The sequence below is a fragment of the Fulmarus glacialis genome, unplaced genomic scaffold (genome assembly GCF_000690835.1).
Source record: "Fulmarus glacialis isolate BGI_N327 unplaced genomic scaffold, ASM69083v1 scaffold2589, whole genome shotgun sequence".
In the NCBI taxonomy this organism is placed as follows: domain Eukaryota; kingdom Metazoa; phylum Chordata; class Aves; order Procellariiformes; family Procellariidae; genus Fulmarus; species Fulmarus glacialis.
Window position 1 is genome coordinate 93,041 of NW_009232513.1, and position 27,751 is coordinate 120,791.

At 42.3% G+C, this 27,751-nt stretch overlaps 1 protein-coding gene across 1 annotated transcript in view; it reads left to right on the top strand.

Moving 5' to 3' along the window:
* Positions 1 to 27,751, top strand: part of SGCD (sarcoglycan, delta (35kDa dystrophin-associated glycoprotein)) — a 132,176-nt gene that overhangs the window by 53,909 nt on the left and 50,516 nt on the right. The window contains exons 2-3 of the mRNA XM_009584918.1: positions 3,774 to 3,875; positions 27,279 to 27,366. Coding sequence (XP_009583213.1) covers positions 3,774 to 3,875; positions 27,279 to 27,366 — 190 coding nt within the window. The remainder of the gene's footprint in view (positions 1 to 3,773; positions 3,876 to 27,278; positions 27,367 to 27,751) is intronic.

The following is a 27,751-nucleotide window of genomic DNA, read 5'->3' on the forward strand; positions in this document are numbered from 1 at the left end:
CACCAGGGAAGTCAAGAGATAGTGTCTGGTGGGTGCAGCTTTTACTAGTTTTTGCAGCCGCTGGAGGAGGGAAAGGTGGTGGGGGTCAGAGGTTGAGAAGGATCAAAGGTTGAGAAGAATAACGTGGGGAAGTGTCTCTTTTTCTCCAACCCAGTGGTTTTGTAAGAGAATACGCCTGCTTATATGATGTAAATCAAATGTGTTCTTGATGTTTTGGTTGTAGGACATTGTCCCATAGGCCTGATACGTCTTTTGGAATGTATAGGACCTGCTAGCTGTGAGCTAAATGTCCCATATGTGTGTTTTTCATATATAAAAATCCTGTGGGGGACACTTGGGAGACAGAAGGTGAAGGAGAGAAAGGAAGAGAAACATGTAAGAGAAGAGCGGAGTGGAATGCTGGATGTGTATCACTAATCGGGATAGAATATAGTTGTGAGCCATCGAAATTGCTGGTTTGCCACAGCTTCAGTGGTGACTTGACAAGTCCCTTTATCCTTTGGTCCGTGTTACTGGTAAAGTATTGTCCCACTTCAGCTCAGGAGCAAGCCCTGGAAGTGGTCAGGATTGCGTATCCACAGAGGTGGTCATTCTTGCAGCTATACGTGGCATATACCAGCTCACGTGACCTGCAACTTTTCTTAAGGAAACCAGAGAAGAGCCTGCAATGTGAAAGCCCTCAGGGCTTGTAACCTTACTGAAATACCTATCTGGGGAAAAAATTTGTAGAGTTTTATTAGGAGCACAAAATGCGTGAGGGTCTGCAGATAGCTGTAATAATTCCTGCTCACTCAAATCGCAAAGCATACCGCTATCAAAATTTAATCTGGGCTCTTTGGAGCATAATCATATTTCACTCATTTTCCGTCATCCTTTTGCTTGAGATAAATGAACCCCTTCTGTGCCACCACCAACCCAGAATTCATAAGCCAGTATTTTACACCCAGGACAAGGCATGTAGCAAGTGGCACTTTACGAGCCATCTCTCATTCCCCTCCCTTCAACAATCAATAGCATTTTCAGCGTATGTCTCTATTTAAAGTTTACTTACAGCTTTCATTTCAAAATGAGATGACAGCAGTCATTTTATTGCCCAGCACTCCTAAGCCTGCCTTTGTTCATAAGACACCACGCTCCAGCAAAAATGATCTTTCCTTGGCAGGGTACACCCTGGGAGCGATACTTCTTGGAACGGGAGAACCTCTGGCAAGTGACCAGTGTCACTGCTGAGCCATGCTATGTCTTTGATTTTTATCCCTCCAAATTCATGCCTTTTGGCAATAGTTCATTCAAATCTGTTTTGGTTAGCCATTCACCTTTACTGACAGTGATTTCCTCTTGCGGTGCTGGAGGTGCATACGCAATGGGAGGAAGAGAAAGTAGACAGATGTGGTTTTTTGCAGCTGGATTAGAAAACACGCAAGATGTATATCCAAATACACGTGGTTTTCCTGGATTTTCCTGGTCTTCTGTGATCTTCTTAGGGCTTCTACCCAAGTACATACCCCTTTCCTCTAAAATCCCTGAAACACCTGTGAGTCAAATACACATGGTTTTCCTGGATTTTCCTGGTCTTCTCTTGATCTTCTTAGGGCTTCTACCCAAGTACATACCCCTTTCCTCTAAAATCCCTGAAACACCTGTGAGTTAGGCGCTGGGGTGGCTCTTTTGGTTTGGACTTCAGTGTTTAAGGACAGGCCTAGCAGCAATTGAGAAGGCGGCAGCCCAGTCCCTCTCAATGAGTCCCTAAACTGCATGATGAGATGCCATGGAGTCAGTATGGCATGTTCATATTTATAGATTAGTAATTCCTCCAAATTACTACTCCTGCCATCCTGTGGCCTGCATGACCCTTGGTTTCAACGTCTCTCACTGTAACACGAATCCTGTTGGTGTAAGTGCTGATGTGTGTGTCCCCCACTGCAATGTCCTCCCCACGCTGAGATCCAGATATTGTAGGTTTTGTGATTATTGTATCCTGCCTTATCTTGGAGGCCCGAGGCATCACATAGCATCATCCTCCTGCTTCTCTAGCCTGGAGAAATGGAAAAAAAAACCCAGGTGGAAAGATTCCTTAAGGGGCATGTTTGAGGATTGTTCTGCCTGTTCTTGACTACCCAAGTCTTGGTAATGTTATACATTATAAATCTTAAATTATACATGTGGGGACAAAGCTTTTGCTAGCGTCAGTCTCAAATACTAGTGATGTCAGTCAAATTTATGCTAAAAGGTATTCTTCAGACCATCTTTTTCTCAGAAAAAAACCCAACTTATCTCAGTCCTTGCAGACTTTGGCAATCACCCTGAATCTTAGAAATAATATCTTGCATTTGATGTGGTTTTGATTATACATTTACCTTTGCAATTCCCTCCCCACACCTTGTTTCTTACACACACACACACCCCTTTTCTAAGCAATTATAGCCTAAATGAACCTAAATCCCTCATCTTAGTAAAAGTTACGACTTTCACAAGTTAAAGGTGAAGTATAGTTTTGTCCAATTCTGCTCTGTGCCAATGTATCCGTATACCTGTCTTACTGCATAAAAACCATAAGAAAAACTCATGTAAAATTTTGACATATGTTTTGCTTGCTATTATGGTTTGTCAGATGTTTCATTACATCTTGGACACACATAACTAAACAATTTCTAAAGAAAATGGGACTATTTGCAGTCACCTGCTGGCGGCCTGCAGCCAACCCTTCACGCCATTTGTCAAGGAGATTCCTGCCATAGAAGCGCAGGGAGCGGTGGGGACTGGGGGAGCCTGGTGCAGGGCTGGGGAGCGGGTGAGGACTGATAGCTGCAAGTAGGAAATCCAAATGAGGAGAGGACAGAAATGCATGCTACATCAGTTACTTAATGCCTGCCAATGGACTTTGCAATGGTTGTTTGAAGGGCAGGAGAATGACTCGGGAAACCCAAACGTCAGGATATAGAGGTTCAGATTGCTGGGCTGTGCTTGGGCTGTGCAAGGAGCAGAGCGAGGGCTCCGATCCTGAGCTGATCATTGTGGGAGAGAAAAGTCAGGAGTTAGCCCAAGGCGGGAGAGCAGTCTGTTGGAAAGATATTCCTGTTGTGTAGTTGCTTCTCCCAGAGCAAATACTTGCATAAATGTATATTCCAATAAAGCTGTGTAGCATTTTAACAATATTGAAAGCACAAGAAAAACTGAGAGACTTGAAACTAATCAGCAGGTTTCCACATCTTTGTGCTGTAAGGGCCGACAGCCCTAAAGAAACCCCACCAAAGAATCCATGTTTTGCAGAGATTTCCCCAAATAATAGGAGTCAAGTTCCCTACCACATTTTATTGCAATATTCCTACATAGCCAAACCTTATTCTGTCAGTTTGGTGAAATTAATCACATATTCTCTATATGGAGTTCAGTAGAATTAATCACATAGTCTTGATATTGATTTGCTATGAATGAGAAGGTATATTAATGTACAGGCAGCCGGTGAATATTACAGTGAATAGTTTCCTGTTAACACAGAGCATCGCTGCGTCTCTTTGAGTAGAGATGACTAGCTTAAAAGAACATCTTTCATCTGTGTAAATGGTTTACTGGGGGGCATTGCAGATTGCTCTCAATAGAATTTTTTTTCACAGAAACAGAACTAAAATGATAACAGAAGTAATTGCATTCTCTAGTGCCTCCCAGTGCTTTACATGTTCTCCTCTATGGGGAAAAAAAAAATCAGCTATTGGCAGCCTGGTGAATTTAGTAATTGTAACTAATGGGGTTGTTTCTTTTTGTCTGTGTTTTAGGATGGAATGGGGAACCTGAGAATCACGGAAAAGGGTCTAAAGCTCGAAGGAGATTCAGAATTCTTGAAACCTCTCTACGCCAAAGAGATCCGGTCAAGACCAGTAAGTTGTTGGGAAAGGAATAAGCACGTTTCTGTAGCCCTCACTGTAAGAATCCGTGAAGTGGAAGGGTGGCGTGGTTATTGGATAAATTACTTTGGCCACTCTATACAAATGTAATTCGGGGAGTGAGACAGTGGGTGTCCTTTGGGTACCTCGTCCGGATACTGTATCTTCTGGGCAGTTGCAAGGTTGGTTGAGCTGCCCAGAGGATATAGTTTGTAGTTAAAATGCTTCCAGGACCTATGAAATTTCACATTGTCTTTTTGTCTCCTTTTGAGATAAATCATAAACAACCCTCAACTGAGAGCCATAATGTTTCTGAGGTGGAGGGATGGCAGGCAGTTGTGAAATCCAGCTCGTGCTTAACTAGTTACTCCTTTTCTGCAGAGAGGTGACGCCTTGGCACAAGGGCCTGATCTGTTGTTAGCTGGCACAATAAACCTATATTATGTGCTCAGTCCTATTTCATGTTGTGTTTTAAAATTATGTGCAGTTAAAATTCAATGCTGCTAGGAGAGACTGCTTGACAAAAGTGGCAAGGATGTTTACAACTGAAAATGAGAAAGAACCCAAGTGTGATTGAAATAGCATTTTCATAGCAGCACTTCATTGACTGTCGGCGACTTTTGCTCTTTCTAATGCAATCCTGTTTGTCCTGAGCAGCTTTAAAATAACTGAAACGATTATAGAGAGTTTCCAGGATCCTTCTCAGAAGATGTCATCTATCTTGTTTCCTGATTTGAAGTGTTAATTTGAGTCAGATACCAACCTTCCATTTTGATAACAATGGCAGATAGCTAATTACATAAAGTTAACATCCCTTTATCACAGCATTTCAGTGGTCTTGTAGAAATTGAAACTTGGAGCATAATCAACACAACATCCAATACAATATCCAATTTAATTATTGAAGGTTGTAACCTCTGTAAGATGGCTAGGAATTGATTTGAACAAGCGTAATCATTTAGGAAGAAAAGTTAATGAGAAAACGTTCGTATCTATAAATGTTTTCCCCCCTGAATTAAAACAGACCTGCAGAACCTTACATGTCGTACACTTTGTAACGTAAAATGCGTGGAAAAGGTGCAGCACTCAGTTTGATAAATAGACTGACAAATTGCTACTTACATTTCTTTTTCTCTGGTTACATTTCTGGAAATAATATTTGATTGCTGAGAGAACCGAGAACCACTTCTTGCTAGTGGGGAGTTTACTGTTTACGTATTATCATATTGATCTACATTTTAATATGGCAGGGGGGCCAAAAGGTGTCCCCTTCTTGAGGTTATGAAACTAGTTTCCACACTATTGACAGTGTAATGAATGCAAGGAACAAGAAATATAAAGTAAGGCCTTTGTGTGTGTTCCTTGCATTATCCCGCCTCCAGGGTTATTTTTGCTGTTAGGCAGAGAAGGATCTAGTTGCAAGCCAGAAGGTCTGGTCTACAGCCTAGTGAGTTGGAGCATCCCTGCTGGCTTCAGTAGATGAGTCCTGGAAACTGTATTAACTACATAGTTACATAAACCATGTGCATAGTTTCTCTGACTTCTCAGTGGAGTTAAACTGGAATAGCCTGGGCTGGTTTTCAGGTTGCTCACGATAATGCTGGAATTACTGTTGGGCTGGGGGCAACAGGGGCAATCCTATTGAATTCAGTCAACTTCTGCTTTCTTGTGCTGTGTGTGAATTTGGCCTCTTGTAAGCAAATGACAGAGTTGCAGTCAATCAAAGAATGATAGTTATGGAATATTTAAAAATATTATTAAATAATCAACGTTATTTTTTTTTAAAGAACAGTAGTATGACCCAGTATTCTCTTGGAGGGAAGCATACTAGCAGTTCCTGAACTTGATGAATATTGCTAAAATAAAGTGCCAAACTCAGCACTCAGTAGTACAGATGGACATCCGTACTAATTCCATAGTAATCTTCTCTGGGTTTTCAAAAGTGCATAATGCAGCTTTAAATATGCAAAGTGTAACAGAAACAACATGACAAATAACAGTAAAGTAAAGAGCATCCCAGAAATAAGCTGACATACAATATTTTTCATCTGTTTAATTAAACAACCTAAGAGTTGTGTACAGTAATAGATAATGGTTTTATGTAAAGCTCAAAAGACTTTCAGACGCTGGTTATTTATAGAAGACTTTCATTAAAAAAAAAAAAATTTAATTTCACTATCGTTCTGTGTAGTAGATGAAGGGGCATTGGTGCTGCATGGAAATGGCAGGGGAAGAATTGCATTTTGTGTAAGTCGCTGCAGTCCTGTGACCTCCGTGGAGTGGGTTTTCCCACTTGTGTGTCTCTGCTCCCCACGCTGCCCTGCTGTGGGCAGAGCTGGGCAATCCCTGCCAAAATATCTCCAAAACATGCATTGTGATAATTCTGGAAAGCCTGAGTTTGTCACTGGTGCCTCTTCTCTGCTGCATCTCTTAAGACCCAGGAAGATGGTAATTAAAAGTACACACAGACTTGCTTTCCTAGGAGCTGTGCCTTCTGGTTTAAAGATGGTTCTGGATTTCCACTTACAAGTGGATTTCTTTTTCAAATTGATTTGGCAGGAGGGGAAGACCAAGGTTTAGAGAGGAGGAAAAGCCCTCAAATGTCATCCCAAGAGACTGGCTGCGTGGGAACCTGTGAGCTTCTGTAATTTGTGCCTTAAAGAGCTCTAGTAGGTGCTGCCCCCTTCATCCCTTCTGGGGATGTTGTTCAGAGTAGTTGCACTTAGCTGTGCTCCTTTTGGAAGGGAACTCATTCCAACTGGAATTACAACCAAGAAGAACTGCATCTGTTGTACTGTGGCATGCAATTGATGACAACCCACCAAAGGTATCTTTCTGTGAGTCCCTTCAAAAACATTAGCAGGAGGATTAGACCGAAGTGGTTCAGTCCCATGCCAGAGAAGTGGCCGCTAAAATCACTGTCATGAACTGCCTTCTTAAAGCTGCTTCCAGCCACTTTCTTTCTGCATCACCGCTGCCTCCTGTCTCACGAACGACACCCTCCAGGCTCGCTTTCCTTTTCCCTCACCCATTCAACAGTAACCCTCCAAATCCCTCTCTCTCCATATAACGAGGGTCTCTGTTCCTGTTGTTTCCCCATCCTAGTCCTGGCTGAATAATACTCGGTTTGTAGTGCCTCCTGGATTAGGAGCCTATTTCTAAGCATGAGAGCGTGCAAATAAACATAACCTTGTTACGGAATGAGCCTAATGTTTATCTGGAGATTAATGAATGGTAACTGGTGGTAGCAGTATTTGCACCCTTGTAGTCTTGTTTTAAAGAAATGAGATAGATGTGTTCCCTTTTCCAGGAATGAGCAGAACATTTTAAACTCCCAGCTGAACATATTGCACACTAAACAGTATTTTCCATGCCACTTGCATGGAACATGAGCATCTTGCTGCCTTTAATTAAGAAGTTAACTGGACCATGAAGTATTGCCTGTGTAAATGAAAGTGATTTGTACTTAGTCAAGAAGGTGCATTAGGAATCCTCGCATTTCTTTACTTGCACATAAATTATGGAGATTATTAAAAATTGGAAGGGTCATCTATAAACCCATCTGTAGTTCAGCTGCACTGTCACTCTCAGAATGTAGCTGTCTTTCTAACTCTTGTAATTTATTGTGGACTATCATGTGAACCATCTGCTTGCTTGTAAATCAGACAAACTTTGACTGAAAGTTGCATGCAGCAGCACAAATTGTTAATTTTATGTGCTGGAAAGCAGTGGCAACAGTTTTGTGGTCTTCAGTCATCATTGCCTTAATTTGAATAGAAATTTAAAACTGGAGATTTTCCTGCCTTTGTTGAGAAGAGCTGCTAACAAGCAGGTTGCTTGAAACTTGCAGTGAGCACAGATTTAGCTTTCTTGGTGCAGTTGGGGTGTTTTGAAGCTTGCCCCATCCAGGTCTGTAAGTAACTTAAAAGGGGCAAGACAGAGAACAGGCTATGTGCATTTTCCATTCCAATAACAACAGAAAAAAAATCCTGTGCCGTAATTATACAGGAAAATCAAGTGAATTACATCTCTCAGGAGCTGTGTGACAACGAATGAGATGATAATCTCAGCTTTAGGAAGCAGAGAAAGACATTGCCATGATAGGATTAGGATGGTTTTGCCCTTTCAGTGTTCGTTTCAAGTGCATCGATAGAAAAAATAAATCTCCGTTTCCAAATGTTTACACCTGGGCTTATATTTTCTTACCCTGAATCCTTTTAAAGACAAGAGTATGGATTTGTCTGACCAAGATTTTTTGCAGTACAAAGCTCTTGCCTGGGGTCCTGCCCATTCAGCTCCTTCAGACTCTCCCACTGATGGGTGGGTCTGGGAACATGATCTAAACATGGGCACCAGCCCTGCTTGTCTGCTCTCTGCTACCACAGGGAGCTCCAAGCTGTTCTGTTGTTGTACAGGTGTAAGTGATGGCAAAATTCACTGAACAGATTTTGAGGAGATTTTAAATGTCTTTTAAAAGAGATCTCGTAGTATATTTAGCCGGTTTCATGTTGAAGGTCTGCTTCCCATTATTTTTAATCAACTGAAAAAAGAATTTAAAAGAAGAATCCTATACATCAAAGGAAAAAGCCTGAGGCAAAGTATAGTGTCTTTTTTTATTTTCCTTTCTTTGGGTGATGTTGGAGGTCCCTATCCTGCTCCCTCCGGCAACGAGTGTCTCGCCGAGAGCAGCGTGCTCGCTCAGAGCGTTGGAGCAAACCTGGTCTCATTTGAAACCGTACGAAATAACTAGTGGAATAAAATTACTACAGTGGAAGAAGGACCGGGCCTGTCATTAACACTTGGCTGTGATTCTGCAAGGGCATCTGTTTGGTCTAAAAAATTCACAGTTGTGAATTAGGGCTGATAACTGCTATTCCCTTTACTGGTGTTTAGTAAGTTCTCATCAGCATAAAAGCTAGACTAGCAAGTGCATAAAATATGCTTGTCTGTACTTTACATTTTCCCCAGCCAGTATTTGAATTTTAAAGGAAGCTTTTAAGAGTGATAAATAATTATTTTGCCAATGTACTTGTCTCACTATGTTCAGATCTGGAAGAAGAGTTGTATAATTTTAAAGCACAGAAGCAGTTCTGTAATGGACGTATTCTTTTGTATTATTTGCTCTGCAGGTCTACCTGCCTGAAAGCTAAAAATACGCACTGATAAACAATAAACCATGTATTTGGATTAAACAATGACATGTGCCCACAATGGGGCATGCCTGCCTCATAGCCATATTTATAAACAATGTAACATACTAATTTGGATTAAAAGTCAACATTCACCCACGAGGAAAGGCAATGCAGATGGCAAGATAATTGCAACTTTGCATGATGCTGAAACTGTGTGGTAGAAATCTAGCTTTTCAGTAAAGGCTCAGATAGATAGCATGAAAGAAAGCTGCTATTTTTTGAGGAAGGAGATAGAATAATTCCTTTTCTTCCTTTGTCGGAGTTTACAGAGCAATAAAAGGATATTGAATTAGTTCCTGATGATTTGGTCTAGCGAAGTGCTTACGGATTTCAGCACGCTCACTGAAACCATCACAGGGTGGAAGCGAAGTTTGTCTCACTGTGCTGCCATCACTTCGCAGTCCCTGCGCACTCCCACCGCCTCTTTGGCCATTGCTCCTCCCAGCATTTACCTATTCCGTTAGTGACCGGTTCTCTTCAAAGAAGAGAGGAATTTTCTGTATCAGAAATGGTGTGGCCAGCAGGAGAGGGAGGTGATCGTGCCCCTGTACTCGGCACTGGTGAGGCCGCACCTCGAATCCTGTGTTCAGTTTTGGGCCCCTCACTACAAGAAGGACATTGAGGTGCTGGAGCGTGTCCAGAGAAGGGCAACGAAGCTGGTGAAGGGTCTGGAGAACAAGTCTGATGAGGAGCGGCTGAGGGAACTGGGGCTGTTTAGTCTGGAGAAGAGGAGGCTGAAGGGAGACCTCATCGCGCTCTACAACTACCTGAAAGGAGGTTGTAGCGAGGTGGGGGTTGGTCTCTTCTCCCAAGTAACCAGCGATAGGATGAGAGGAAATGGCCTCAAGTTGCGCCAAGGGAGGTTTAGACTGGACATTAGGAAAAACTTCTTTACTGGAAGAGTGGTCAGGCCTTGGAACAGGCTGCCCAGGGAAGTGGTGGAGTCGCCATCCCTGGAAGTATTTAAAAGACGTGTAGATGAGGCGCTTAGGGACATGGTTTAGTGGGCATGGTGGTGTTGGGTTGACGGTTGGACTTGATGATCTTTGAGGTCTTTTCCAACCTTAATGATTCTATGATTCTATGATTCTTTTTTGCACATTAAGATACAAATGAGCCTGTAAGAGCTCCTGGCAGCTCATGGAGATGTTGGTCTTCTGCCTCTGGAGCAGTTCAGCTGCCGCTGTGGCTTCAGGTATTGGAAACTCACACTATCCAAGGTCGACTTCTGAAGCCCTATGTTTCCTCTAACTGCATCTTCATAGCTTACTGCTTCTTGGTTGATTTTTGGCAGCAGATGTTAAAATACTGTTTAAAATTATTAATAATTTAAATAATTTCAAAAAAGAACAAGGTTGCTCATGATGGCACAGCCAACAATAGAAAGCTTCTTGCAGCTGCGCCTGGCCATCTCATATTCTCCCTATAGGGTTTGTTAAGCATTGGCTGTGGCACCACTCCAGATACCTTGTCATAGGTTCAGTGTGCTTTTGCTATAAATGTCTCTCTCAGTTTGGTCAGTTTGAGTCCTGCTTGCCCAACAGCTATCAACAGAGAGGAGAGCTGGCAGTCAGTGGGACAAACAGTAAAACTAAACAGAAGCGGCCGAGGCATCGTTTTGGCAGAAGTGCCCTCACCTGATGCACAGATATTGTTGCCATCGCCATCCAAAGCAGATTTGAGGCCACATATGGCAGTAGGCTGTGAGTGTCCAGAGGGATTTATAAAACTGATATGCTCTCCTCTTAATAAATTTTATTCTTAAGCAATAAAATCCAGAGAGCCTACTTCAGACTGAACCTTGGTTGCCCCAGCGCTTTGGGGGCAGTTAGTGGCTCTGTGATATTTCCAGTATGCTGAAAAGGTGGAAGTTTAAGTAAATTTTACAGCAACTATGAAAACATTTCCCTCTAGCTTCATAGTAAAATTGGCCAGAAGTCTCTCCGCTTTGAATTTTGAAGGAAATTTTGTAGGCTGGCTGAAGGGGTACTTCAAATAACACCAGAATTTAATCTTTGCTTTGTCTGTTCCCCGTTGTTTGTCTAACAAGCTGGTGTTACGTGCCGCACACATAACACACAACAGGGAACTGAAGTATCCTGCCAGCTGCAAAATCAGAGCATCCCAAAAAAGAGCGAGAGAGGAAGCTCTGAAGTAAACAAACTTTTTGAAATAACTCCACAAGTTGCATTTCAAAGCAAAATCTCGTGGAGGCTGCCTGTGGCATTTTGAAAAGGATTTCATTAAATGTTGCTAACTTGTCATAAGCTCTCTTAAATGGAAGGGTAATGGCTCATAACATTTGTAAGCTTTTTAATTTCATGCAATATGAGCAGTGTAATCAACACCTATTAAAGTCAATCAGCTGTGCCAAGTGGGCTACCTACCTCAGCTTTTGTCTATATTTTCATCATGGGTACACCTCTGAACTAATTCTGGGAACAACGTGTTTGTACTTTCTTATCCTAACATCAGTGGAGATTTTGTGTCCAGAAAACCCGGTATGGTCAATGCAGAAGTATCTGAACTCATAAGCTGAATAAGCACTTTATAGTCAATGGTTTTCACCTTCGGGGGGGGGGAGTTTGGGCCATGGAGTTGGTGCAGACTAGTGCACAGCTCTGGAGCGAAACATGAAGGAGATGGAGAATTTCCCAAATGATCTCCCAATGTGTTTGATTTTTTCCCTTTGACAGGTGAAATTTCTCTGCTTGAGCTGGTTGTGTAAGGAGAGGGGAGCTATTCAGATCATGCGTTTGTTTTGCTGTTCTGATCCGATTCCCATCTCCTCTTCGTTTTAAACATTTGCAGATGGACTCTGCGGTCATAAAAACAAGTGGCGTGCATCACAGCTCAAAGTGAGCTGCTGGGTTAAGGCTGGGTGCTCTGTGGTCTCTAAGCTTTTGCTTTGCATTTTTGGCATGATCCCAGAAATTGCTTGCATTCTAGAAGAGGAGGACACTGGGGCTGAGTTTTCTGGTGGAGCTGTATGTCCACAGAAATGCTGTAAATCAGCTAACTTTGTGTTTTCAACTGAGTTGTGAGCCTTGAGACAGGACTGGAGGCACTAGAAGCTGCAAGAATAGAATAAACATTTGATTGTGTTTATTCCCCCAAAAGGAAAAAGACAAGACGTGGAATCATTGATTTTAAAGTTGAAAGAAAAAATGGCTGAGCTGAATGAATTTCTCAGGCAGTTTCCTGCCTTCTTTGGACATGCACCACTCTTCTAGTGTCTGTTATTTCAGCTTCGGTTTGGCATCTTGAATTTGCATGCTACCTCTGTGAATTAACTGGGAAGCTGCTGTGGAGCTCATTTTTCCTAATTAGCCATTTATTATGGCCTCCCAGTATTCCTACAGGCTTCAGGAGCTGTATATTGTCCTTATTTTTCTATGTTTAATCTTATATTTAAAAAAAAAAAAAGCACAGGGTTTACTGGGGGATTCATGAGCACGGGACACATCGGTCACACCTACTGATGATGGGATTTCTGTTGCTGACTTGTATGGCCGGACAGGTATTACTGTTAAAAGAGAAGCTCTGCTGGTAGTTGACCACAACTGACCTGAACCAGCCCGTGGGATTGAACGCATTCATAAAGTAGTCTTGAATTCTCAGTCCAAAACTTGATCCAAATTTCATCTTAACAAGCTGTAGCCTCAGAAAGAAGTAAGCCTTACAAAGCACCTGAAACGGCTCACAGAAAAACATGTGCGATCGTGTACTGCTGCATTTCTCTCTCAAGGGCAAAGGCCTTGAGTTTAAGGATTTACTGTGTCTAGACATTGCTGCTGACAGTCAGGATTCTGACTGCTTTAGAAAGGCTGAAACACAAAAACAACTTCTTAATACTAAAAATAAACTTTATATGGTATGGACAGAGAGAAAATAGAGACAAGTAAACAAAGGAAACAATAAAAGACAAATAGCAAGATCCAATTATAAAGAAAAGGAATGGTTTTTTCTGATATTTCCAAGACGCCTCAAGAGCAGAGCTTTGTGTCTTCTTACCACAGGACAGCAAACACTTCTGCAACTCTTCTGCTGATCAAAACTATTTCAGCAGCAAAGTTACGCATTTTGTAAGGCAAGCGTTACTTGACAAGACAAGCTGTGCTGTCATCAGGAGGTGCAGGCACACACAACTGGTTTTACAGACAGTCCAGTTTGTGTGTTCTTTGATTTGCAACAGGAAAGGAAAGCCAGACCTTCCAGGTTTCCTTTACCAGTTGCTATGCCAGTAATAAGAGTTTCTCCGATTGTTCTGTTTCTAAATAGCAAATGTTGGATTTGGAGAAAGAAGAATGCAGGGTAAAATAAGAACAACTCTAAATTTGCTCCTGTTCTTTTAGGGCAAATTGGTTGAGGCTCTTGGGAAAACTGAGTTGCTTCTTTTGAAAGAAAAAGTAAGATTTCTTTGGCTGTTAACATTTCCCTGACTGGAACATCTCTATTTTTGATCTCTGTTTGTCGGAGGCTGTGCCTGGCTGTCTACTCCCATGTACGCCAGCATCTTTCGGGAAGGGAGAGTCCCATGCCAGCGTTAGTGGCACAGTGTTGGAGTGCAGGACACTACTGTACATGTGTGGTAAAAATGGCTATAAATCTACTCACAGAGATAGGCTTTCTGATTTGTCAGTGAATCATTGATCTAGGCATCAGTCCAACCAGATATTTAATTATGTGCATAATTTACAGACATAAGTAATTTCATTGGCATCAGTAAGGCTATTCGCATGCATGAAGTCAGGCGTACGTTGTGTTCTTTGCTGGATTATGCCCTGTAATTTCTACATATACTGCACGTGTGTGCAGAGCAAAGCCACCGGCAGGAGTCCGTCCTGCTGGTCTGTGTACAAACATGGAGACAGACATAGCCCTTTCCTCCAAAAGGTTTTACGTTGTCGATAGGTAGACAAAGAGTGGGACAGGAGATAGGGATGAGAGGGAGCAAGGCGGTTGCTCATTCGCTCCTGCAGCAGCTGAGGGTTGGTGTGAGGAGCCCTCTGTCCATGTGTCTGCTCATTTTAGTAGGCCACATGCCCCAAGTATAAAGCAGTGTGGTGATAGAGCTGGCAGATATTTTCAAATAAAAGCCGATAGGGTAAAAAACTGTCCTTCTTGGGAGGGTGAAGGAAAGCGGTTTCCATGATGCCCATTTTTTTTGTTTTGTTTCTTTTTTCATTTTTTACTGCAGGCTTTTAGTGTAAAATGTCACATGTCCGTTGATTTCCTCTTGATTTACTGTGATTCTGAGTCCAATGAACTTTTTAGGTTTGCTTCCAGTCTGGCCTTAAAAGGTGGGATAATTTTCTGAGGCAGGTTGTACAGAGTACTAGCAGGGAGTCTGCTCCTCATTTCTCTCTGAAAGGGAATAATCTGTGGAACAGAAAGAAAATTCTGTTTCAGCTCACAGTATTTCTTCCTTGTGCATCCATCAGGTCACAATCCTTGTTTGCCACCCTTCCATGGAATAGCAGGAGATTTCCTCACTTCAAACCTTAAATTTTCCCTCACCAGCAGCAGAGCAAAAGCGTCCATGGCTTTTGTCTTCTCACCGATGCGGTTCCCCAGATAGCATCAACTGCACGGTGCTGCTGTCATCCAACTTCCCCCAGAAACATCCCTTCTAAGGATAGAGAGACGTCTTCCTTTGGAAAGTCCCTTGTTATGGTCTACAAGAGAAGGTTTTATTTAAAGTTTATTTCAAATGCAGCAGTGCTAATATTTGATTTGTAAATCGCTGTCTGTTTGTGAAAATGGTGAGTTAATGCATGCCAAGATTTGCACGGTATCTTAGTCAGTGCAGGATACTTTGCTGGATTCTTAATTTGTAGTCTAAAACTATGCAATGAAATTGCTTTTATGACCTAGGGTTTTTCCTTTCTCTTTCTTCCCAGCTACAGCTTGATATTCTGCTTCTAGTTCATTTTCTCCTTGAGCAAAGCAATATACCGTTCCATTGTCTCTCTCTTTATTTAGACAAGGGATGGATTTGTCATGGGGCATTTAATAAATAGAAGTGGTTAACATCTGAGTTCTACTTCTCTGCTAAGAAGCCAGCAGCAGCTGCAAAAGATTGCCCGTGGCACCACGAATGGGTGGCTACTGATTTGGAGAGAAGCATGCTGTTCACTGAATCATCCATATCACTCTTCACAGTGCCTGGAAAGTCTTCTTTTCCAAGTACTAATGCAAGCTGAGCCTTCCTCTTGGATGTGATCTGACAGGACTGCAGCCTAAGGCAGCACAGCTGAAGAATAAGATGTGTTTTTTCCAATGAGAAGCTTTGTAAGACATCAATATTTAAAAGCAGAGAAATAAATAACATTACAGACAATTGGGTTGATTGAGGGGAGAAGAGAGGTCATTTGTCTGACAGAACAAGCATGTCTCTCCAGCAGGGCTTTCAGTTCTTTAGCCAAAAGCTGTTGTCTTTCTTTTGATTAGGTTGATCTGGAAGAGTGCGAACAACTCATTGTTTTTCTTAAAATCATTATTTTTGAGGTATATTTTGCAGGTTAGAAGTACTAAGTGAGCATAACCGTTCATCCCCTTAGAGCAGTTGATATTTCCCTTTAAGCAGATTCACTGTCATGTACACAGGTGAAGCCAGACAGTGAACGGCCAAATAATCCATAATCCAAATGCACACTAATTGCTGTAAAAGGTCAAGAGTAAGCGATCAACCTGAACTGATTTAGTGACTTGGTTTCCAAAGAGTCGTGGCTGGAAGACAGCGGGGCTGATGGGGTGAACCTGAACACGTTTCCTCTCACGCGTCCTGTGGTTGAGTGTTCAGAGCCTGTGTCCTCCAGGTTTTTGCAGAACATCCTTCACTCTTCAAATGAAGGCCAGACAGGGCAATGGCACCTATGTTGTCAATGCTGGCTTGAGAAGCACCTTTTATTGCATGGTTACTGTTGCTTCAAGCCAAAATATTTTATCTGTATTCTGCTACCTCTTGAAATCCCCAGCTCCTACTGCAAGCTGACTTTTGCTATATATGTTTCCTTAACATCCCAACTGTTATTTATAAATCATGAACCTTGATGTTGGTACACAGTTGGGAGAGCAGCAGGCTTTTTGTTTCTCTCTGCAACATTATCTATTATACAGCATTCTGGCAAGCAGAGTTAGCTGAAGTAGAAGAAACGGGAACACACAGGCTGGACCCTTCCTGCACCCTTTCCTGGTAGAAGCCACTGGTCGGGTGTCTTCACTGATAGTTTTGTTCCTCCAGAGTTTTGAAAGAACTTCAGGAATAAAAACATTGGGAGGCAAATGCCTTCTGTTTAAAAGTGGAGACAACCAGACAGGCTAAGCCACCCTGCTGATTGCCCAGAGTAATTCGGGGTCCTTGGCTTTTGTATGCCTCCCTGTGCTCTATTTTACCTTCACACATCCTAATCTCTTTGGCTGCTTTTGCCATTACTCGCCATTTCTCCAAACAACATTCCTGTCTTCTTTCAGGCATGGAAAAAGCATCTGCTGCTCTTTCTGCGAGCCTGACATCTCTTGAAATACCACTCCCCAGCTCCCCAGGGGTGTTGGTTACGGATGTATTTTTGCTCATCAGCCCTGTACCATGGCAATACCCTGTGTTCCTCTCCTCTCTTCACCCTGAAGCAGATACTCAAAAGTTGTCTGTTGAATAGCAGCCACAAGATACAGTCAAATCCCAACACCGAGCACGCTACTCCTGCTCATGCAGTAGTCCCACTGATCAGACCGTTGCTGTCATGCTATCTCTGTAGGTACATGTGTTCGCTCTAGCAACGTCCAGCATGATTTAACATCTTTCCTTCAGATCAATCCAATTCCGTGTCACATGCTTAGCTGCATCTGTCATTTTACCTTTTCAAGTGTACTACTGCCTTGGCTGTTAGACATTCAGCCTCTCCGAGAAGGATGGAGGTTTGCAGTTCTTCCTCTCCGAGAGGAATGGAGGTTTGCAGTTCTTCCTCTCCAAGACGGTTCCTGTCTGACACTAACTCACACATGGACCGTTGTGGCACTGCAGGTCAGAGTTTGGCCCCTGTGTTTATTCCTGTGGGAAGCCTCTGTCTAGTCATGTAGACCAACAGAGCATCCTTCTTAAAACCGAGTATTGATCATTTCAGCAGAAGAAACAAAGTGGTTAGATAAAAGCAATTCAAAACAGTCTGTGCAAATGTTTCTGTGACCCCATAACCCTGTATCATAATTAAAGCAGATGAAATTACTTTGGTATCAGCGGTACAGTCGTGGGCCCAGCCTTTCTTTTCTGTCCTTCCCATTTTCCCAGATATGCCCATACAGAGTTAACTGAGTATATTTCTACAGTAAATATTCCCACAACAAGGCCAAAATACGGTTTTCATGAGTCGTTTTATAGCTGCTTCAAACCTGTCACACCAGTGTATGTGCTTACAGCAGCTCGGGGAAAAAAAAATGCAAACCACAAACAAAATCAAGAATTTGAATAGAAAACCTGATTTTTCTGTCATTGGGAATGGTCAGATGATCTTTCTTTGTATCTTGTATGGTGGCAAGTGCACAGTCTCCAATGAATAAATAATTGCAGATCTAGGAAATGAGATTATTACTCCCATGAAGCTATTGAAAGGGAGAGCACACCGAGCCCTTCAAACCTGCCTCCTGATGCAGAGACCCGCATTTGCCTATGGGGCACAGCAAACCTGAAGGTCGGGTCTTATAATTGCAACAGAAGCCCAGAAACAGAAACGCTTTGATTGCAGGAACATGTCCGGGCTGAACCTTGTCATTTCACAGGCCAGATGCGTTGGAGAGAACTCCACTGGGTAATCACAGAAGTGAGGATGGCCTTCTGCGTCCTGCCTTCCAGCCGTAACCGTGCTGTAATATAGTTGCTTTTGCAGTGTAATTGCTTTCTCTGCAGGGCTTCTTCCTATTGATTCTGCTTGTGTGGATTTAAATTGTTTGCAGGTTGGAACTAGACTCAAGTTGGTCTGCATCTCCGCTTTTCTGTGCTAGGCAGCTCATGTGACAGTTCTAAGGGACTTTAATGATGTCTAGATAGCATCACTCCCTGGCCTGCGCGTATGTATTTGATTTGAGGAGAGAGGCTGGATCAGATAAGTTCAGAACATCAATAAATACGTATATTTTGTTTGGTGACACTTGTTCAATTTGAATCTTTTCCCCAGGAAGCAGCTTGTGTTGTGTCATTTTTGCAGCGTGCTGTGTAAATGCTCTGCATCTGCAACTGTCAAGCATGGTGCCATTCCATAGCAATGCCATCTGCTCGTTCACAAACTGCTTTTTGCGTAGATAAAAAATGTGAGGTGTTACTCATAATTAGGCAAATCACATGCTGTGATCTGTGATTGATTTGATTTCTGTTGCTGGCTACCTCGCATATGTCTGTGTGTCCATAAGTATTGTCTACACATCAGCATATGGATGCAGATGAATCAGAGACTCATGAATTCTTTTTCCCAATCCAGACAGATGGAAATGGTTTCCCTTCTTATTAGCAGCAGCTGAATTTCCGTAACACCAGGGGCCTCTGCTAGGATCTTGCCTGTGTTTCGTGCTGTACATGCATACGTAAGTTGGCATGGCCATTTATAATCTGATACAAGAAGTAAGCGATCCATGACGTGCAGCAAAGGAAAGTTATAATTTCAAAGCAATGTTCAGGGATAGCCACGTTATTAGCCTTCTTAGAGAAAAATATCTGGATATATAACTTGGCGTTATGCTGTGCAGTAACAAAATGCCTAAAAGGTGCTGTGAGCGTTGCAGAACCCAAGTGTCTCTGCTGAATCAGATTTTTGGAAAACATTACTGTGCCTTTCTTAGTATTAACGATATGTACTCTTTAATGTATATTCATCTCACTAACTGAGCGAGATCCTAATTGTTTCTGGTTGTACTATGGTCGAAGTAACGCTGATAGGAAGAGAAAGTAACTTAGAAATTACTAGTTCTGTATAAATTTAATATTGTCTCCAAATGCCTTTTATAGATAGTGAGGTATGATTTACCAGCAGTTTTAAAAGATGTTTAAGGCAGGCAGTAGGCATACCAGAAAGGCCATAAAAATGAAAACACATGAACAGAGGTCTGCACACTTGTCTGGAGTAAAAGTTACGAGCAGTGGAGTAGCTATATAGTTGGATGATTTAGAATATTTTAAACCTCAGCAGAGCTCTCTTCCTTTCTCTCCCTCTTTGCTATGGTCCTGTGCCTATCTACAGCATGTTCACTTCTCAGGAGATCTGTCACCACTGGAGTCTGACCATAACTAGGATAGCCCGAGGCAGAAAATAGGCTATAACTTAGCACAAATCCATAGTCCCACTGCCACACCACCTCCCGTAGACAAGGATCAGCTCCGTGCAAGCTGCCACTGAGCAGCTACTGCGGTTAGGTATTTCTGCAGAAGAATTGAAGTGAATTTAAATGGTTAGTAAATACCCGGTTGATTTTTACTGGAAGTGGTGATCAATGTCCTGGGAACCTAGGACCACTGTTCTCCTCTTCAAGAGCATTACAGTTTCTTGAGTCCTGCTCAGTTTGTACAAGGGAGAGCCATTCCTCAGTGATGCAGTTAATCATCAGCGCACATTTGATCAACTCTGGTATATAACACCTTTGGGTGAACTCTGCAGTGAAGTGGTTGAAGCATTTTCAGAATTATTTGGTCATTTTACAAGTCATGCTGTTCTCTTCATTTCACACGTTGTCTCAGGGTGTCTTGCCAGAGGACACCTGGTGCTGAGCACGCTTAATGCATCGGATTTTTTCCGAAGCTCAGTTCAGTCCTACCGATACAGAAAGTTTTGTGAATGTGCAGCAGCCTTCAGACGTTACAAGTCCAGATTTCCCACCCCCATGGATACTGCATAGAACTCCAACATGCACGGTTGCATTTTATTTTTATGTGTATGTCTGTCGGTTTCATCACGTCATCTGTGCTTTTCCTCATGTTATAAGTCAATGGAGTAAAAAAGAAAAAGGAATGGGAAAGAAATTGAGGCAGATGTAATGTCGTGGAGATTTTTTCGCTGGTGTTTCTAATGTCAGCAGACATGGTGTAATTTAATTTTCAGAAGAATCTCAGCTGCAAAGCAGCTGATTAGGCATTTTGAAGAAGCAGCCACTCTCTCGAAGCACTGTGTTCATGAGATTATTACAGCTATTCTTTTAAAGAAAGAAACCCCGAGATTGCCAGAAATAAGTCACTTTGAAGGATACAAACCCCCTTGGGTAGCCATCCAAAAGCAGAACCCAGTCATTTAGATCTCACATCACAGACCTGCCTTCTTTGCACTTTAAAAAGAAGAGTCAGAGATGTAATTGCTTTAAAGTAGCTGTAGGAAATTTATCTTTTGTTTCTATTATTAAAATGAATTTCAAGAAATGCCATAGAAGAGGGGAGTTTGTGGTATTGGACATAAAACTCCAACATGTGCACTGTTTATGCCATTAAAATGTGTCAAGTTGGGTGGGACCACAGTATTTTCTGAGCTTCATGGTACTGTAAAACGTATCTTTCTGCAAACGTGACTGTACCTTGTTTGCATAGAAGGGACTTGAATTTTTTGGTTTTAAGCATTTGAATACTTAATAAAATGTCAAAAGTTGGAACACAGCACATTGAGTAAGCTCATGATACTACATTTATGTCTTTGAGTGCCATTGCAGGTCAGGGATGTATCAGCTCCGTTACTGATCCAGGTTACCTGACCTGGGCACATTCCACTTGTGAAAAGTTTGTTTCCTGGAAGAAGAGGATGCAGGCTACATTTTGTAATCTCTGCACTGGATCTGTTGCCTCTGTCTTCAAAGCAATCATCTTTAGACACAAATATAGCACATACTGGGGCATTTTGTAATATTTGGTTTAATCTGTTTGTTAGCAATTCCATTCACGGTTTGCTTTCATTCTGCTCTGAAAAGCTTACACTGTCAAATCAGAAGTTTTACTGAAAAAAGGATTTAGTTACATGAACATTATATTCAGCTGTTTGAAGGACAAAGTCAAGATCAAAAGAGACTCAGTGATTAAACAACAAGTACGTTCAAATCATATTAAGCGATGTTTTCAATCTAACACCTAGGGATTTAGCCACATGACTTAAATTTTTGTGCCAGAAGGCTTCTGGGCAAAATCCTGTTCTTGCTGTGGGGAGCTGGATCAGAAACAGGAGGAAGAGCTATTGGGTTTACTTTTGAAATAGAAACAGTAATGGTTGGCTTGCAAGTCTGGCCTGAAGTCTAGATTTTCTGTTGATGTAGATGAAGGCCAGGCTGCTGTTCCAAGCGGGATCTTAGGGACAAAGTTCACTAGATACTCCCAAGTTTGTCTTCTTCACAGCCAAAGATAGATGCTGTCCAGTGTTTTGTCTGTTTGTTTTTCAGGAGATGCACGACATCTGTACAATGTTCTGGTGAGGTTTGCTGTGATTCACGGCGATGCCAGTTGCTTGATCTTTGCAGCATCTGTTACCAATTCTGAAGTTTTTTTTACCCGATTGTTTTCTCCCACCTCTCTGTTTTATGGGGGCAGCTCTGAGCTTTTCCAACATCAGATGCTCCCGAAAGGAGTTTCTGCTCTCAAGGCAGGAGCGGGGGAAAGAAATGCACACTCGGGGTCAGGTCTGGTTTTTTTGACTGCGTGCTCACAGCACGTTCTGGAGATCTTTATGGTTAGGAAACTCTGCGTTTAGTGTCGTGCAGTGAGGGTATTACTGGTGCTTCCCTTTGAAGGATGAACGGGAACATGCAAAACTGGGTCAGGGATACTAATTTAAGCACATCTGTGTCAACTGACCAAAAATGACAGAGTAAGGGTTAAAAAGTCAGCTTTCCCAGTAGGACTCAGGACATGCCTGACAACTGCAAAAATGAGCTCTCAGGCAGTGCTGTGTCCCAGGCAGCCTGTGCTGCTGGGTCTGGTTACAGCAGAGGTGATGTTTTTGTGAGTTTTCGTTCGCAAAGTTTGCCATTCTTGGTGAAGGACCTCTTGTGCCCTGGAATGATTGCTCTGTGTGCCAGTTAACAGGCAATGAAAACTTGCCACTCCAAAACAGACAAAACTGTGAAACGTTGCCTCGTGCAGCTATGAGTTGTCCCTACCCATGGAAAATGCAATGCAGGAGAGTAAGAACCATTGCTGTTATTATCACATTTAGCTGCTAGTATAGTAGGACTGATTGGACTTCAGGAAAGGAATATATTTGTGAACCCGCGTGAATACTTCCCCTCTATCAGCAGCTCCTTAAACCAGCGCTCAGGGGTGCAGGCAAGTGAATGTGCTGCCTGTGGCTGCAGGGCAGGTGGAGGAGAGCTTTTGCTCTCATGTGGGCTGGCTGCTTGCTTTACAGAAAATGAGCTTTTGCCCTCTGACAGTCCAGCTATGTATAGAGCAGTGTTTGCCTTCTGTAGTGTCAGTGAGAGGTAGAGTTGAGCAGGAAGATGATGCTCTGAGTGGCTTCTGCATAGGCTGCTCCTTGCCAACATGGATTATGTTTTAATATTTTAATTTTTCCCATTACTTTGTCAAGCCTGCAGGAAATTCACCATTTCCATTATTTCCACAAGCTTCACTTGCAGTTACTGTGTGAAGTCTTTGAATCCACAGGATCAAATCAAAGCTACTCCTTTTGACCATCCAAATTACAAACACACGGACGGATGCATTATTTTAAAATTGCCTGTTAAAATTTAAAAGGATTTCCAAATATGTTTAGTAACTCCTTAAAACAGTCTAAGGACATCTGTTAAAGTATTGAATTTCCTTAAAGACAGCACTAGTTGGGATTGCTTCAGCTGCAAATGAGGGTTGTCAGTCAAAATGCTTTTTCTGTTTTAGTCTCTGGTCTAGGAGTTTTTAGCATCTCTTCCAAAGTGAGCCAAAGACAGACAGCTAGTGAGCTGTTAGGGCTTGTTTTGCCACGTGTTTAACCTACCAAACAGTCAGTTGATACCTTTCGCAAAGTCTTCTATGTTTTACTGGATACCTCACTGCTTAGCAAGGAAACAAGCTATACTGTTTTGATATATTTTTGTATTTTTCACATTCTTTATTCTGCAGCATGTATCCAACGTTTTAATATATTGAGTAGCTGTGGCAACTTCTTTTGTGCATTACTGTTAAGCCATTTGGTCTGCTAATGAGGGGCTGGAGTAAGAGGCAGAATGATGTATTTACTATGTAGGATTTCCTGCAGCGGTGAACAGTAGATTCATGGTGAGCTGGAAGCAGATAACCAGCCCAAAGAGGCCTTAAAAGATCCCAGCCTCGCCTGCCCCCAGAAATAGAGCTGCAGCCCAGAGCAGGATGGGATCCTCCATCGGTGTCCTGCAAAGAAAATGCTTGAAATAAATCAGAAACAGAAAAACATGCAGAAGGGAAGAAAATGCATCTTACTCCCATCAATGTCTCTACTTCAGTTTCTCCAGCCAAATGATCAAGGGCACCACTGGAAAGAACCAGTAACGTAAAATAGTGTCGGAAAGGAGGTGACCACTGATTTAATTTGTAAAGTTGCATAGGATGTTAAATCTAAGGCTGTAGTTCAGTGCAGTGCAATGGGATGGCTAAGATGGACCTGAACTGGGACTCTGCTAACACAACACAGTTAATAGAGGGTTGTTGTAAAGAGGTTGAAGTCGTAAAAACCTAGTCTGGGCATGAAGAGCAAGTCAGTGGCAGCATGTGGGCTGGGAGCGGAGTCTGCTCTTGCGAGGAGAGGTGCAGGGAAACCTTGTTGTCGTGTTTGTGATGAGAGGAAGAAGAACAAAAGACAGAGAAGGAGATTTCTCAATACATCAGATAGCACGCAGGCAGTACAATATGTTGGGTGGTTGTGTGATCAGCAATATCGGATGTATCTTATCTCCAATGTGCTTTTCTGAAGAATTGGGTGCAACCTTTTGGAGAGAATCAGGTAGACAAAGAGAAAAAGATTATTTTTGCTACTTTTCTGAACCCAGAAGAATACTTAATCTAGTTTTCCATTCACTTCAGTTTTCTTTGCAGCGAGTCCAAGAGTTAAAATATATTTATTTCTTTAATATTACTTATCTGGAAAGATTCAGAACTGGATTTTTGCATATTATACTTCAGAAATGTGGCGTGTCTCATACTTACAGTGTTATAATTAGTCAGACGTGCTTATTTATTGCATGCTGATAGTCTAACTCTAGGTCTATCAAGTGTTATGACAGTTTGTGAGAATATTACTTCACTACATAATTATTTTTATTGTGGTGATGATGCCATATTGATCTAAATTTCCACTTGCTCCTGTGCATTAGAATACTTAATTTGGTGTCACATTAACATGAAAGTGTAAGAGAAGTGAAGGGTTTTGCCTTTACAGTTACAATTTCTAACTGTTTTAAGAATTTTTTAATGCTTTAATTATTTTTGTTCTGTTTGATTGAAGGAAGCTGGCATTGTCACCAAGCTTGCAACAGAGGAAACATTTTTTAAATGTTTGCTGTGTAAAAGATGTCAGTGTTGTTACCTTTGTAAACAGAAGATGATGGACAGGAAATCTGCAGAATTTTCAGCAAAAAGGAGTAATTTTTTCAGCTCCTTTTCATTTCTTAATGGAAGAAGAATTATGGAAATGAGAGCGGGCATTGCATTAAGTGCTTGAAATGTTCCTTCCCTGCAGACCAATAAAAACTCTTCCATTAGGGAAATTTAGATTTTTGAAGGCTGCACAAATCTGAGCTCTGAATCAGTGAATGAGATGACTATCCTGGGGTAAGCGTTTCAAGGTCTGACTATGTATTTTAAGTCTTTCGTAGGTGGATAGCAGCTCTTAGCTTGTCTTGGAAGACTTCTTTGGAGCAACTTTTTCTGTGACACTTTTTATATTAACCACTTGGCTTATCTTGTAGTACTTCTGTAGTGCAATCTCCTGTTAGGCAGATCAGTAACAGAGTTTCAAAGCTGTGGGGATTGAATGGTATTTCCTACCTGGATTTGGACTAGAAGGTTTCTTGGCCTTTTCAAAACACTCTAGCTACTTGCATAACTCCATAAACAAAAGTCAAATAGTGAAAGTCAAAAATGTGACCTTTCTGTACTTGATGTGGCATGTTTATAGTGGTTATAGTCTCACCTACGACTATAGATTATGCAGATTGTAGCTATCTGCCTTTAAAAATACCCTTCATCTGTAAGTGTGAAATGAAAATGTAGCAGTAAACTGCTGTCGCTGGGGGTGTTCAAATTAGGTCCCTGATCAGGACTGCAGAGAATTAATACCAGAGCAAGTGGGTATTCAAGTGAAGCCATCCTTTTTTCTGTGCTATTAACCATAAAATAGTAATCAACATTAATTTCTAGGTTCTAGAGGAACACAAATAAAAATGAATAAAAAAGAGCAAAATCATTACCAGTCATTACCATTGCTCCTCACTTCTTTATTAATCTATTTTGGCTTCAGATACTATATTACTTAAGCTTTCAAACACATCACAGAGGTATATAAAGATGATTTGTCCTCATTTGTGTATGAGGAGCCAGAGACACCAGGAGTTTCTGAAGCTTGTCAAAGGTCTGGAAATGATTGAGTGGAATTCTCTCTTTTTATTATTTTTATTTAGTTGTAAATAGTCTGAATGTATCCATAATGGTCTAGTTATAACCGATCAAACAAATCTCATTTCCTCCTTTTTTGTTGAAGGGCTGATCCCATGGGTGCATGCAGCACAAATAGTTAAGGCACCAAATGTAATTATTGTGAATATTTCACATATGGGGCTGGTTTTGTTTTAGTTTCTTGAGGTTTGTTTTCTGCAAACACTGCTGGGAATCATTTACCCATCACTAGAAGTGTTCCTTGAAGCTCCAGTCCATCACAGGATTCCCATGAGTGCATTCCTGTGCTCCTATTATGTTTTATATGCAGACAACCTAGTCCTTCTGCCATGATCCAGAAAAATGGCATCAATGCAAATACTAGTTATGTTCCTTAAAAATTAAAGAGGCGAGGAGAACATGCCTGACCTACACGATCCTCCATCCCCATCCTGATTATTCATTCCTAATGGAAAGATTTTGAAACACTGGAAAGAGACTTCAGCGTAGGAAGCACGTGGACATAAAATTTTCAATTCCTTGCTGATTTTCTTGCTGTTTTATCCCCTCTACCCATCCTGTGGCTTCAGGATTCATTCTGTCAGTTGACGAATTTAATCAGCTGCCTGCTTAGACATTATGAAGAGATACTGGCAGTGAATTTCCACCTCGCACATTAGATTTTTGGCTGATTTAAGTTGGGGGCACCCCGTGCTAGTGCCTTAGGTGGCTAATAGCCCCTGACAAACCAACTGCATGGAGTGGGGCTGCCTGTAGAAAACACGAGTTCCCGGGTGTCTTGGATGCATTTGCACACAGAAGGAGCCAGATGGTTTTCTCTGTGGGTTTTCTTTGGCTTCACTCTGCGGGAGAAATACCTGAGATGGACGCTGCCAGGTAGCTGTGTGGCTCCTGTGTCTTAGCAGCTGCTCTAAGTCTGCTCTCTGAAGTATATTTAAAGCATAAAAATGAAAAACGGGCAGAAATCTGTGTGGTCATGTGGCGAGTGGGGAAGACTTCATGCCTTGTGTATCTCCAGACCCAATGGGATGGGTCTGGTCCCAAGCTGGCGTCCCAGACTGGAATGTGATGGTGGTACGTGCCGGATGGTTCATGAGGGCTTTGAGATCAAAGGCACTTTCTACATGTTAACAAGGTTTTCGCATTCGCAGCCCTTGGGCACGGCTCACTCACGTGGCCCTGTGGTACACAGACACGGTCACCCGTTGGGGTCGTCTGAAGCTGTGTGCAGTATTGCAGATTTGACTCTGAAACGCACTGCTGCATCAGCCACCCTCCCAAAACACCCGTGACCTTTGGGAAGCTTAGGTCAGGTCCCATATCACCTGCACATTTTAAAATAACAGGTTGGTTGGCCATAAAGCTAACCATCCCTAAGACAGGGACATCCCCTAATCTCTGGGACATGATCTGTGCCAGAGGTGTGGACTGTGGTTTTATCCTGGACAACAAAAATTAATGCAGGGTAGCCTGCACCTCAACGGGCCCAACCTTGGGGCCATTAACAGCAGCCCAGCAGCGTTGGGCATTAGCTGCAGGTGCCTCAAGCAGGCTGGTCTTGGGCAGCCGTCCCCGTCTCACGTGCTTGCTCTCGTGGTCTCGTTCCAGGGCAACCCACTGTACTTCCAGTCTGCCAGAAATGTGACAGTGAACATCCTCAATGAGAAGACTAAAGTCCTTACTCGCCTTGTAACAGGTAAGGAGGGGGAAAGGCTGCGTGGAAGAATTAGGGAGGGATGAAAGCGGGTGTGTTGTGGGATGCTGCGTTGGCTTTAGCACTCAGCAGGGAGCCCAGGTGTCTTGTGAAGTACAAATGGAAACTTCGCTCCACTTTGTAGAAACAAAGCTAGAGACATGAAAGCCGTGCTGGAGAGGCAGCTGGCTGGTGCTTTCTGATAATGCAGCAGACCATCGTTTTCATTTGAAAGCCAATCCAGAGACAGAAAGGTTAGTTGTACGACTTCAGGGTCAAGAAGAACATGTGCAGGGTGGCATTTCTGTTGTAACAGGCACAGGCTTTTCCTGAGACACTTTTAACTTGCCCGAGATCTCGGGAACTCTGCTGATTAACTGTGGCTGGG